Here is a 14,717-nt window from a genome sequence, read left to right on the forward strand (position 1 = left end):
CTCTGGTTTTCCTTACTTTTATTTCCTTTCTATCCTTCATGGGAGATGTAAATTTTAAGCAGCTCTAATTTATAGACTTTGGTTTTAGGGAGTTAAAGACATAGGCAACCAGATTTTTTCATGCTTCAGATGTTTTCTAATGCCCTCTTTCTCTGATTTAGCTGTGGCCAGAGGAGCTCTGAGGAGACAGACGAGGTGAGTAGAATTAATGAAACTTTACTTTTTTTAAATTTATTTAAATTAAGAGGGGAAAAACCCCATGCTCTGTCTAAGGAAATTTAAGAGTGAACTTCACATTTCCTCTGTGGACACTCTGTGGTTCTCAGCAGGATCATGATGGCTGTTTGACATCACAACCAGGTTGAAAACATTAAATTCCTTATCCCTGACCCATTATCTAACTGGTCAGTTTCTTCTTTGAGGTATCTCTTTGAACTATGCCTTAACATCCAGGCTCTACTAGTGTAAGCCCTTATCAGTCTTTACTCCCTTTTAGTTTTATTTTTAGTTTACTTTAGTTTTTATTTGTATTTTTATTTTTTTTGAGACCGAGTCTTGCTCTGTTGGAATGCAGTGACACGATCTCACCTCACTGCAATCTCCACCTCCCGGGTTCAAGTGATTCTTCTGCCTCAGCCTCCAGAGTAGCTGGGATTATAGGCACACGCTACCATGCCTAGCTAATTTTTGTATTTTTAGTAGAGACGGGGTTTCACCATGTTGGTCAGGCTGGTCTTGAACTCCTGACCTCAAGTGATCCACCCGCCTTGGCCTCCCAAAGTGCTGGGATTACAGGTGTGAACCACTGCGCCTGGCCTAAGTCTAACTTTTAGTATGTAGAGCCTGGACTTCCTTATAGCTATTACATCACCCTCCTTTAGCATTTTGATAACCACTGTGGACTATGTGTCACAATAACTAATAACAAGATGACCTATGATGTAGCCAAGCGCCACATTGGAGGAGTGGCAGTGGCGGTGAAGTGATGCTCACTGTGGTGTGACTCCTCTGGGCTGCAGTTTGGATCTGGCTGACAGTGGATGTCCAGCCGGCTGCTGTCTGGCGAGCTGAAGGGTTCCAAGCAGGAAGTGCTTGGCTTCACCTCAGGGGGTGCTGCATAACTCTCTGGTAAGTGATAGCAAGAGGTAAAGTAGCCTGTCTCAGAGCAGCGGAGACAGAGTGCTGGGACCCCTGGCAGATGAGACAGAGAAGCAAGAGGCCCCAGCATCGTGGCTCACTGCAGGGAGCAGGAGCAGCTTTGAAACCATCCATTCATTGGCTCTGCATGAAACGGAGTTCAGTAGTTGTCCATTTACCTAGATATCAATCCCAAACAGTAGGCTGTCTCCAAGAAGTACACCCTTAACGGGGACCTCCTTGCCCTTTTGCCCTTTAATTTTTGACTGCAATCTCTTCATCCTCAAGTCCTTTCCCCCGAAGCCCTTTTCTCAAGACTCATTTTCATGTCTTTATTTTTTATTTTACTTTTTTTTAGAGACAGGGTCTTGCTGTGTCACCCACACTGCAGTGCAGTGGCACCATCATAGCTCACTGCAACCTTGAATTCCTGGGCTCAAGCGATCCTCCCTGCTCAGCCTCCCGAGTTGGTGGGATTACAGGCGTGAGCCTCCATGCCTGGCGTCTCTTTCATACTTTTAAATAGAAATAAATTACTTGGCAGAAAACAGGCTTTTCACTGATAGCTAATGATACTCAGCTAACATTCTTCCCCTCTCTTTGATTCAGCAGTAAAGACTGAGCAGCTCATTGTTTCCAATTTTTGTTCACTTGTGCTGTTGTGATCCTAATTTCCTAAGGGCTTAAAGCCCATAAAACCTTTTTGCATTTCAGGAATTCTGATTGGTTGTTTTCTTCACTTATTTGGGATTTTTGATATGTGGTTGCTTAAGGTGTCGATAGCCCTCCTTTTATAAAGTATCTCTTTTATTTTTGCAGTTGCATCCTTAATGTCCGGTCACGGAGTGGTGGCACCAGTGGGTCTTGTAAGTAGAGTCCACTCAAAGCAGGAACATTTTGAAGTGTCTTTGTAGAGATGACTCAACTGTGATTTGGGATGTCTGGCCTAAGTTGGTTCTAAGTTCGTCACCTCTAGGGCTCTCTTTAGGTTGGTGAAATGAAATTTCCCTACTGTCAGGAGTGGAGGAGGTTCTCTGCTTCTTTTCCAACTTACTTCCTTTCCTCCTTTTTTTTTTTGACTCTGGGTTTCCTTACTTTTATTTCCTTTCTATCCTTCATGGGAGATGTAAATTTTAAGCAGCTCTAATTTATAGACTTTGGTTTTAGGGAGTTAAAGACATAGGCAACCAGATTTTTTCATGCTTCAGATGTTTTCTAATGCCCTCTTTCTCTGATTTAGCTGTGGCCAGAAGAGCTCCGAAGAGACAGGCGAGGTGAGTAGGAGAATTAATGAAACTTTACTTTTTTTTTTTCTTTTTTTCAATTAATTGGGGAAAACTCCATGCTCTGTCTAAGGAAATTTAAGAGTGAACTTCACATTTCCTCTGTGGACACTCTGTGGTTCTCAGCAGGATCATGATGGCTGTTTGACATCACAACCAGGTTGAAAACATTAAATTCCTTATCCCTGACCCATTATCTAACTGGTCAGTTTCTTCTTTGAGGTATCTCTGTGAACTATGCCTTAACATCCAGGCTCTACGAGTCTAAGCCCTTATCGGTGTTTGCTCCTTTTTATTTTTGTTTTTAGATTAGTTTAGTTTAGTTTTTTGTTTTGTTTTGTTTTGTTTTGAGACTGAGTCTTGCTCAACCAGGTTCGAGTGCAGTGGTACAATCTCGGCTCACTGCAGCCTCCGCCTCCTGAGTTCTGGTGATTCTTCTCCTCAGCCTCTCAAGTAGCTGGTATTACAGGCACATGCCACCACGCCCGGCTAATTTTTGTGTTTTTAGTAGAGACGGGGTTTCACCATGTTGTTCAGGCTTGTCTTGAACTCCTGACCTCAAGTGATCCACCTGCTTTGACCTCCCAAAGTTCTGAGATTACAGGTGTGAGCCACCGTGCCCAGCTTGTTTCTTCTTTTTAAGTGGCTTCCTCACCTTGATCTCTTACTTCTGATCCAGTCGGTGTACCACTTGCAGCTGGATCTCCTGAGGCACTGCTTTGATCATATCAATCCCCAATTCAAATAGCTCATAATAGAAAAATCAAGCTGTTTACCCCAATATTTAACGCCTTCTGTGATCTGGCCATAATCTCTCTTTCAGCCTCACCTGCTACTGTTTCTATTAATGAATCCTCTGCTCTAGCCAGAGCTTGATGGAGGGGTGTTTCCCAGGTGCCAAACTGTAGGGGGTGCTGAAAAAAATTGCTGGAGTAAATATGAAGTATGGTGCTACATAACTGTTTTCCACATTGACTCCTTGAATTACTGTACAAATGCAAATTGGTCATTTTTGTTACCCCCATCAAGCCAGATAGTGCTGTGAAGTGGGAAAATTTTTGTTCTGGCTATCTCTGATTTATCTGTATTGAGTATTTTTATAACATGTAAAGCCACCAACTCCTCACACCAATGTGTGAAATGTCATTTAAAATCTGCAGTTGCAGGCCGGGCACAGGCACTTTGAGAGGCCAAGGTGGGCGGATCACTTGAGGTCAGGAGTTTGAGACCAGCCTGGGCAACATGGCGAAATCCCATCTTTAATAAAAATACAAAAATTAGCGGGGTGTGGTGGCATGTGCCTCTAATTCCAGCTACTTAGGAGGCTGAGGCATGAGAATCACTGGAACCTGGGAGGCGGAGGTTGCAGTGAGCCAAGATTGCGCCACTGCATCCCAGCCTGGGTGAGAGTGAGACTCTCTCAATAAATAAATAAATAAATAAATAAAGTCAGCAGTTGCAATCAGCTGAAATTCTAGAGCCAAATAATGTATTGTATAAAGCTATTAATCGTTGATGATCAGTTTCGTTAATTGTATTTCTAAAGTCTGGTTTATTGAGGTATCATTTACATATGGCAAAATTCACCCTTTTTAGGTGTACAGTTTGATGGATTTTGACAAGCATATATGGTAGTGTAAGCATCACCACTATCAAGATGCAGAATATTTCCATTGCTGTTATTTATATTTTAAGTGTTCTATTATGGCTCCTAAAAAGTATTCCAGTATATAATATTATACATAATGAAGTCCTTATTTGATAATTAAAATGTATCTGAGTTTTAAATAGAAAAAATAGTTTCTTCCAGCCTCTGCTAGATAGACGGTGAACAAATGTTTAAAGAAAATCAGTTTTAAGGGACCTGCAAGGAATGCCCACAGGTCTTGGTCCAGTCCCGGGTGCCATCTACATATGGGATACCATAGGAAGAGTAGATTTGGGAGGAAGGTGATGAGTTTGGTTTTGGGCATGCTAGAATCAAGGAGCCTGTAGGCAGGGCTGATAATCAAAATTTTCTAACAACCAGCAGAGCACAGGCAGGAATTAGTCAGGATGATTGCCTGCTGGTCAGGACAGACACCATCAATAAACAAATCGGTAAGGCCGTACCTCTGCATACTGACTAAATATCAGCCCTGCTCACAGGATATCCAGGTAGGAAGTTGGAACTGTGGAGCTAGAAGTCAGAAGAGAAGTTGGGCTCAATATAATGAATTGGGCTGGTGTAATTAATAATTGATTGTATTGGCATGAGAGGGCTGGGGATAAGTCCTGGGACTGAGTCGAGGAAGATGAGTGAGGAGGAGTGAACGGAAAGGTGAGACAAGAACCAAAAGACGACTTTGTCCCAGAAATCAAGAAAAGAGTTTTAAGGATGGAGTAGTCAATAGGATAGCAAAGGCACATCAACTTGGCAGTGTCAAAGTGGTAAACATAGTAGAAGCAGATGAACATGTGTGTCTGTAGCAGGTGCAGACATGTCCTGAAAGAGTGTATTAAGTATTTTTCTTTCATTATGAAAGTATATTATACTTAGTATACACTGTTTGGAGACAGGAAGGTGGCCAATTTCATCCTGCTGGAACTTCTGAGCCAAATACCAGGATCAGCCGAGGATGAGGACCCCAGGGGGTTCTTACCACTGGCACCCTGGGTGGTGCAGGTGCACTGCTGAGTTTGACACCTACCAGAGCAGTCCGTCAGTTCAAGAGGGTGGTGCTGGTTTGGGGCTGCAGAGAGTAGCACTGCAGAGAAACTCCCTACTCTGAGGCTGCCTCTCTCCATCTGTGGCCCTCTACCCTTCTCAGACAACTGGATCTCAAACTTGATAAAGAAAGATGACAACTCCCTGATCAATTTTACCACTGTGCCAAAACTATCTGAATACATAAAATCTGACAGAGCTCATATCACTCTCAGTATGTGACAGACTCCTCCTTTTAGAAGGATGTGAGACAGATGGAAAGATGTAGTAGGAAGATAGAAAAAGAGAAAAAGATAGAAAATCAGGTAGAATGGAAGGATTGAGTAGTTCCAAAGGAGGGGAACAGAGTTACTGTGGGAAACAAAAAATTGACAAGTGGTCAAGATCAGAAAAGGTGAGAAATGCCATGAAAAAGAAGACTGTTGCATTCATACTTCTCTCTTGTTTTTCTCCTGTTTCATCACTCAGCTCCGTGGTAGTGATTGACTCTGATTCTGATGAGGAATGTCACACCCATGAGGAGAAGAAAGCTAAGTTATTGGAAATAAACAGCGACGGCAAGTATATATTACTTTGTTAGATAAGTAGCTGAGCTCCGAAGCCTCATCACATGTGGTAGTTTCAGGATCAGAGTCCGCAGACTTTCTATTTAGAATCCCTCAGTAGTGAGTGCCACCGTTTCTTTCCTCGTATTTGCTGGCTGTGGATATGGCCGGGTTCCCTATACCCCCTGGTCAATTTCCCAGCAGCAGCAACTGTTGTTGCTGCCTCAGACCTTGGGAGCCCCCTCAGTAGAGTTCTTACCTGCCTAGAGCTATATCAGTGAAGCGGGGTAGGGGTGGTGGGTCAAGAACTGAGGCTGGTAAGTATGGAGGCTGCTCTCTGACTCCCTCTTCCTCTCTTCCCCCCTCTATGTGTGGGAATGACGAGGAAGAGGAAAGGAGTAAGAGGCCTGGCTCATTCTTCCTTCCAGCTTGAAGGGTGGTGGTTATGGGCCAGCTGGCAGTGTCGTGTTGAGAAAATTCTTTTTCCATTGAGCTGCTGGTCTTTGCTGTTTGCCGGTCCTTCTGTATTTTCTAGAGATTTTTGTGTTTCTTTAGAGCGTGTGTTCCCATGGCAGATCCTTACCTCTTTGGATCAGAAGCCCCTTTAACCTTCTGGGTGGCTTGGAGCTTAACTCAATTCAGAACCTACCTGCTCAGTGGGGGATGAAACACAGGAAGACTAGAAACTTTTTAAGCATTAGGGACAGTATTTCACTGACCTTTGTTCTGTCAGTACAGGTATAGGGCATGATACGTGGGGCACTTAGTTAATGTTTGCTGAGCTGAACTCAACTGAAAATGGGACACCCTTAAAGCACCAACTACTACTTTTTTTTTTTTTGGAGACAGAGTCTCGGTCTGTTGCCCAGGCTGGAGTGCAGTGGTGTGATCTCTCAGCTCTCTGCAACCTCTGCCTCCTGGGCTCAAGTGATTCTCCTGCCTCAGCCTCCTGAATAGCTGGGATTACAGGCGCCCGCCACCATGCCCAGCTAATTTTTTTTTTTAGTAGAGATGGGGTTTCACCATGTTGGCCAGGCTGGTCTTGAACTCCTGGCCTCAAGCAATCTACTTGCCTTGGCCTCCCAAAGTGCTAGGATACAGGTGTGAGCCACTGGGCCTGACCAGCACCAGCTACTTCTTAGATAACTACCCAAGAGCTATTGTTGGTCAGAGTTGCTTAGCTAACCTGGGGATATCAGAGCAGGGAAGGGAGAGGTGGTTTGAAATGCTAGTCTCCTATTGTTCTACCACCCATCCTTTTGGATTTCTTTCCCTGCTTCCTCTCTCTAGCTCTGGGTGGCTGTGCCTGAGCAGGGCAGTGGTCTGGGTGCAGAGTAGAGGGTCTGACATGACAAGCTGTTCAAATGTGAAAGGAACTCCAAGGAGGCAGCTTGAGGGCAGGCAGGAGTAACAGAGCCAGAAACTAGTTCGCAACAGGAGGCCACCAGGTGCTTGACTCCTTAAATCAGAAGAGAGATTCTTTTGAGGGTGAACTTTTAGCTAAGGCTGCTCTTACCTTGCTGGCCTGTGGACTGTAACTTTGGGCATCCATCGCAGCGATGGAGGGATGAAGAATGCTCCTATAGGACTGGCTTTGTACGTTTCTTTGCTGTTCTCTACGTGGCATTTCTTTTTGTTATAATGAATTTAGGCAATTCTACAGAAAACAAGGCCCAGTGAACTCTAAAACATACCTCCAACCTTTGTCGCTGTACATAGTCATTTTTAAATATATTGTAAGCAGTGTGTCCCTACTTTTTCTAATTTTTAATTTCAACTGCAGGTGGCAAATCTTTTAAGTTTTCTAGGAAGGAGGCAGGGCTTTTTACCATAGGAACATCTACTCCTTTTCTCTTCCCTTACTGCATATTTGAAGTTTTTTCATAATTAATTCAAATAACAGATAAGACTCTCAAAATATCTCAAATCTGCAGTTTTAGGATAAAGAGTTTTTGCACCATAAATATATCTTTCACATCTTGCCTATGCCATGGTTTAGATTTTTAGATTTTTGTTTACATCCAGAATCACAGAAAGCTAGAACTTGAGCTCCAAACAGACTTCAAAGAGTGTGTGGCGTCAGACACATTGGCCTTCATTTCAGTGCAGGCAGTGATGTTCCAAATGTTCCTGAGGCCTCTCAGAGAGTGCTGACATCAGGACCTACTCCTGACTCATATCAGTGGTTCTGAGAGCTTTGCACTTATGAACTAATTTAAAGAATGAAATTTTGGTGACCAACACAGAGTTGTCAATTTTTAATTTGTCTAATGAAGGAAATTAAAAAAAAAAAAACTTCAGCTACCATTTACTATCTTTGTAATTTTGTAAAGAACACCAAAAGTTTAACCAAGACATAATCACAAAATAAAGGACAGTCCTTTAAATTATAGAAATTTAACTTGATGGGAGAAAAATACCACTTTATTATTCTAATTTGTCTTATTTTGCTGTGGACCAGTGAAAATATACAAGTCTGCAGACCTGTGTTTGGGAAGCCCGAAGCAACTACTATATCTTGCTACTTAGAGACTATGATTTGAAAATTGCCACGAGTTTGGTTGCTATTTGATCTGTCACTGCTCTCAGTGAAATAAAAAATAGGGGAAAAACAATCTAAAATAACTTTCTTTTTTAAAAAATAATTTTTCATTTTTGTGAGTAGATAGTAGGTGTATATATTTATGGGGTACATGAGATGTTTTGATACAAGCATGCAATATGTAATAATCACATCATAGAGAATGCAGTATCTGTCTCCTCAAGCATTTATCCTTTGTATTACAAGCAATCCAGTTATACTCTTAATTATTTTAAAATGTACAGTTAAGTTATTGACTTACAGTCTTCCTGTTGCGCTATTAAATAGTAGATCTTATTCTTTCTATTTTTTTGTACCCGTTAACCATCCCCACCTTTCCACACCCCTCCACTATCCTTCCGTGCCTCTGATAACCATTTTTCTATTCTCTATCTCCATTAGTTCAATTGTTTTCATTTTTAGACCCCACATATAAATGAGAACATGCGTGTGGTGGCTCACGCCTGTAATCCCAGCACTTTGGCAGTTCGAGGCAGGCGGATCACGAGGTCAAGAGATCGAGACCATCCTGGCCAACATGGTGAAACCCCGTCTCAACTAAAAATACAAAAATTAGCTGGGTGTGCTGGTGCATGCCTGTAGTCCCCGCTACTTGGGAGGCTGAGGCAGCATTGCTGGAACCCGGGAGGCGGAGGTTGCAGTGAGCTGAGATTGCGCCACTGCATTCCAGCCTGGTGGCAGAGCAAGACTCCGTCTCAAACAACAACAACAACGAAAAAAAACGTGAAATTTGTCTTTCTGTGCCTGGCTTATTTCCCTTAACATAATGACCTCCAGTTCCATCCATGTTGTTGCAAATGACAGGATCTCATTCTTTTTTATGGTTGAGCAGTACTCCATTGCTCCATTGTGCATACGTACCACATTTTCTTTATGCATTCATCTGTTTTTTTTTTTTTTTGTGATGGAGTCTTGCTCTGCTGCCCAGGCTGGAGTGCAGTGGCGCGTGCAATCTCGGCTCACTGCAGCCTCTGCCTACTGGGTTCAAGCGATTCTCCTTCTTCAGCCTCCTGAGTAGCTGGGACTACAGGCACCCTCCACCATGCCTGGCTAATTTTTGTAGTTTTAGTAGAGATAGGGTTTCACCATTTTGGCCAGGCTGGTCTCAAACTCCTGGCCTCAAGTGATCCATGTGCCCTGGCCTCCCAATGTGCTGGGATTACAGGCGCGAGCCACCGTGCCCGACCTCCATTCATCTGTTGATGGACACATAGGTTGCTTCAAATCTTGGCTATTGTGAACAGTGCTACAACAAACATAGGAGTGCAGATATCTGTTTGATATACTGATTTTCTTTCTTTTGGGTATATATGCAGCGGTGGGTTTGCTGAATTGTATGGTAGGTCTGTTTTTAGTTTTTTGAGGAACCACCAAACTGTTCTCCAGGGTGGTTGTACTAATTTACATTCCTACCAGCAGTGTACAAGGGTTCCCTTTTCTCCTCATTCTCACCAGCATTTATTATTGCCTGTCTTTTGGCTAAAAGCCATTTTAACTGGGGTGAGATGATACCTCATTGTAGGTTTTGTTTTTTGTTTTGTTTGAGACAGTCTCACTCTCACCCAGGCTGGAGTACAGTGGTGTGATCTTGGCTCAGTATAACCCCCACCTCCCAGGTTCAAGCGATTCTCCTGCCTCAGCCTCCCAAGTAGCTGGGACCACAGGCACACACCACCATACCTGGCTAATATTTGTATTTTTAGTAGAGATGGGGTTTCGCCATGTTGGCCAGGCTAGTCTCAAACTCCTTACCTCAGATAATCCACCCGCCTTGGCCTCCCAAACTGCTGGGGTTACAGGTGTGAGCCACTGTGTCCGGTCATTCATTGTAGTTTTGATTTGCATTTCTCTGATGATCAATGATGTTGAACATCTTTTCATATGCCTGTTTGCCATTTGTATGTCTTCTTTTTGAGAAATGTTTATTCAGATCTTTCTTCCCATTTTTTCATTGGATTATTAGATTTTTTTTTTCCTATAGAGTTGTTTGACCTCCGTATATACTCTAGTTATTAATCCCTTGTCAGATGGGTAGTTTGCAGATATTTTGTCCCATTCTGTGGGTTGTCTCTTCACTTTGTTGATTGTTTCCTTTGCTGTGCAGAAGCTTTTTAACTTAATGTGATCCCATTTGTCCATTTTTGCTTTGGTTGCCAGTGCTCGTGGGGTATTGCTCAAGAAATTTTTGCCCAGACTGATGTCCTGGAGATTTTCCTCAATGTTTTCTTGTAGTAGTTTCATAGTTTGAGGTCTTAGATTTATGTCTTTAATCCATTTTGATTTGATTTTTGTATAGCAAGAGATAGGAGTCTAGATTCATTCTTTTGCATATGGATATCCAGGTTTCCCAGCACCATTTATTGAGGAGACTTCCTTTTCGCCAGTGTATGTTCTTGGCACCTTTTTCTAAAATGAGTTTGCTGTAGGTGTGTGGATTTGTTTCTGGGTTCTCTATTCTATTCCATTGGCCTATGTTGTCTGTTTTTATGCCAGTACCATGCTGTCTTGGTTACTATAGCTCTGTAGTGTAATTTGAAGTCAGGTTATGTGATTCCTCCACTTTGTTCTTTTTGCTCAGGATAACTTTGGCTATTCTGGGCCTTTCATGGTTCCATATAAATTTTAGGATAGTTTTTTCTAGTTCTGTGAAGAATGTCATTGGTATTTTGATAGGGATTGCATTGAATCTGTACATTTCTTTAGGCAATATGGACATTTTAACAATATTGATTCTTCCAATCCATGAACATGGAATCTTTCCATTTGTTGGTGTCTCCTTTAAAATAACCGATTCTTAACTGCTATTGAAAATGTCACAGTTCCTGTCTTGTTTAATTTGTGCTAAATAATCTGCTGAAATTTAGACTATAAAGGAGGTGGTGGAGGGAGTATATTTACATATGATTGTGTCTCTTGAATTTCAGATGAGAGTCTGGAGTGTTGTCATGTGAAGCCTGCCATCCAGGAACCTCCAATAGTTATTAGTGATGATGACAATGACGACGACAACGGTAATGATTTGGAAGTTCCCGATGACAACCGTGATGATTCAGAAGCTCCCGACGACAACAGTGATGATTCGGAAGCTCCCGGCGACAACGGCGATGATTCGGAAGCTCCCGACGACAACGGCGATGATTCGGAAGCTCCCGACGACAACGGCGATGATTCGGAAGCTCCCGACGACAGCAGTGATGATTCAGATGTTCCTGACGACAACAGTGATGATTCGGATGTTTCCGAAGACAACAGTGATGATTCGGATGTTTCCGAAGACAACAGTGATGATTCGGATGTTCCCGACGACAAGAGTGATGATTCGGATGTTCCCGACGACAACAGTGATGATTCGGAAGCTCCCGACGACAACAGTGATGATTCGGAAGCTCCCGACGACAACAGTGATGATTCGGATGTTCCCGACGACAACAGTGATGATTTGGAAGTTCCTGTGCCGGCAGAAGATTTGTGTAATGAAGGCCAAATTGCCTCAGATGAAGAAGAGCTGGATGAGGCTGCTGCTGCTGCCTCCCAGCACGATTCATCTGATGATGCTGGTGAGCAGGATCTTGGTGAGAATCTCAGCGAACCACCAAGTGATCCTGAGGCTAACCTTGAAGTTTCAGAGAGAAAGCTGCCAACTGAGGAAGAGCCTGCACCTGTGGTGGAACAATCAGGGAAAAGGAAGTCAAAAACCAAAACTATTGTGGAGCCGCTAAAACAACAGAAGGCAAAAACCAAAACTATTGTGGAGCCACTGAGGAAAAGGCAGACAAAGACCGAAAATATAGTGGAGCCACTGAGGAAGAGGAAGGCAAAAACCAGAAATGTATCTGTGACACTTGGTAAGCCAGTCATGCCAAGTATGCCTGTCCCACTGAATGTGCCTTGCCTGCCAAATGTGCCTGTGTTATCCAGTCTGCCTGTCCTCCCTTTCAACCCTGTGCCATTTCAGCAACTTCCCTGTGGCCCAAGGAGGCATCCATCCCAGTGCAAGGATGGTTCTGGGAACAGGGGAGGAATGCCCACATCTTTCTCATGCTCCTGTATCTTAGTATTTGCTGTTCAGTAGCCTAGAGTGCTGTCTCCCTGAACCTTCTGTTCTGAGGATATCTTATTTTTCTTAGGAAATTATCCCTTTCTCTATGAAGCCGTGAGTCAGGGTGGCTCCTGTCTCCTGGGTTACCAAAATTCTAGAGCCCATCTCTACCAAAGCACTAGTCACATTGTTAGAATACGTTCCTGAGTCTGTCCCCTTCCCTACCCCGTCCCGGTAGACTGTGAGCCTCTTCGTGGGAGGACTCGTCCTCATCTTTTAGTCTCTCTCAGGATTTGGCCTGGTGCTTGGCACGTGATAGAGGTTCAATAAATTTTTTAGATATATGAATGACACTGACTATTGATACATAAGCCTTTAGCTAGAGCAGCTGGCAGGATGGGTCCTAGGCCAAGGCACAAAGATCTGCCTTGCCCTGCACACTGAGTGAAGGTGCTGCCTAGAATATGAGCCACTCATCGGAGCAGGTGTGTGAGCTGTACCATACCACCCCTTCAACTGTGCACGCTTCAGTTGCCCACACCACCTAGCTTCTAAGGGCACACTCCTGGACCCTCATAGTCCTTGGTGCCTGTGACAGAATCCTGCCCAGCTCATGCTGCTGGCAGCTCTGTGATTCACGTGGGTGAGATCGTTGGTGATGAAGGCAGCAGTATGCCACTTCAGACAGTTTTGTTTAGAGATGTTGCACTGGGCTTGGCTGTGAGGGCTCCTTTTGGGTTTACCTTTCTGTTGGTCTCTTGATGGTACCAATTGTCGGGGTACAAGTAACCTATTATTTTTTCATCTGGTAAAGGACATAAGAAGCGTGGGCCTTCAAAGAAGAAACCTGGTGCGGCAAAAGTTGAAAAACGCAAGACTAGGTATGTACTGCTCGCGTTCAGTTGAACAGGAATCTATTGCACAGCTGTCACACTGGGCAGTCCACTGGGCACTTGGGTGGGGGTGGTCTGCAAGGGGATGGAGTCTGGCTGGGATGGGACTGGGGGACAAGGTTTCTGTCCTTGAGGAGGAGGGCCCAAGCAAGGGAGAATACCACCCACTGGCTCCTTCCTCCCTTCTTTCCCCACTCTCTCAGGCTGGGCATGGGCTCTCCGCCAAGGTGCCTGCAGTTACCTGGGTGGAGGGGGCCTTTCTGCACCCACAGCAGCTCTGGCCTCTGAGATTGCCTATGTCCTTCAACTCAGATCAAAGAACAATGTGTAGCCAAACAAGACACTTTTTTTCAGGCTGGATACAGCCTCATGGCCACCAGTTTGCGCTAAACCAAGGCAAAGGCACTGGAAGTGGTGAGAAGGTGGAAGCAACACATTGATCTGTTGGAATTGGAGGGAGAGTGGTCAAGATTGTCTTCCAGGTTTTTCTAGTGCTTTGGCTGAACCCAGTTACTCTTACTACTATGTATATCTGTATGAATTTTTAAGCTTAAATGTTAGGATGAAATGGATTGCTTATCATTCCTTTATTTTTATTAAGCTATATATAGTTGATACTGAAAACAACCACTGATCCTGTAGACCAAAGACATGTTAATACTTAAGGCAAAAAATTAATATATTTTCTTATTTAGATTCCAGGAATGGGTTAGTTCTTCCCTTAAAAATTTGATATAGTAAGCATAATTTTCTTTGTTTTTACTTTCATTGAAGAGTAATGTATACTCACATCTGAATTGTCTCACAAGACAAGGAATGTATTTGAAGGACTATATGTTATTTTTTAACGAGTATTTGGGGACAATAAGTATATCTTAAGGGAGGGGAAAAAGACTGATGTGTCAGGCATAGGGGCACCAGGTTACCCCGGACCTGAGCAGAAGGGCTCTCTGTTTCTGCACTGGCTGAGGCAGCCGGTAGCAGCTTGCCAAGTGCTCTATTAGCTGGATCCCCTTTCAGCAAGGTTTCTGCTCCAGACTCGTAACTACATATTTAAGCTGCTTTGCCTCCAGGGACGTGTGTCTTGGGTAACTCCCAGGTTGCTTTGCTACAGCGTGACAAAAGAAGGGAAAAGCTGTCCCTTGGTGTCATTGTCAGTCTGCATTATCCAAAGGAGGCTAGCCTGTTTGGCCTCTTAACTGTTGTTTAGCACTTCCTGTGTCAGTCTGGAGGCTTCCTGTTATGCTTAGCATTGTTCCTGTGTAGGCTGCTTGCTGGTCATGGTGTCTGATGTACCCAGTTTGGGGTCTTGTCGGTTCCTCTGATGTGAAGGTGCTCAGCCTGCAGTAAAGAGCCACAGGCCTTGAGGTGAAAGTATGCTAAGCCACAAGGCCAGCGTTCTGTGAGCACAAACACACAGGGGTCCGGGCTCTGCCAAAGTCTGCAGAGGGTTCAGGTTTGCATCTGCCACCTTAAATACTGATGTAAATTTTCTTTCAGACCTAAGTAAC

At 43.8% G+C, this 14,717-nt stretch overlaps 1 protein-coding gene across 6 annotated transcripts in view; it reads left to right on the forward strand.

Moving 5' to 3' along the window:
* Nucleotides 1–14,717, forward strand: part of GCNA (germ cell nuclear acidic peptidase) — a 35,356-nt gene that overhangs the window by 14,496 nt on the left and 6,143 nt on the right. For all 6 annotated transcript variants that reach the window (XM_054470808.2, XM_054470809.2, XM_054470811.2 and 3 more), the window contains 6 exons: nt 162–195; nt 1,957–2,003; nt 2,378–2,411; nt 5,596–5,684; nt 11,199–12,119; nt 13,128–13,194. In XM_054470808.2, coding sequence (XP_054326783.1) covers nt 162–195; nt 1,957–2,003; nt 2,378–2,411; nt 5,596–5,684; nt 11,199–12,119; nt 13,128–13,194 — 1,192 coding nt within the window. The remainder of the gene's footprint in view (nt 1–161; nt 196–1,956; nt 2,004–2,377; nt 2,412–5,595; nt 5,685–11,198; nt 12,120–13,127; nt 13,195–14,717) is intronic.

Source organism: Pongo pygmaeus, chromosome X (genome assembly GCF_028885625.2).
Source record: "Pongo pygmaeus isolate AG05252 chromosome X, NHGRI_mPonPyg2-v2.0_pri, whole genome shotgun sequence".
Lineage (NCBI taxonomy): Eukaryota > Metazoa > Chordata > Mammalia > Primates > Hominidae > Pongo > Pongo pygmaeus.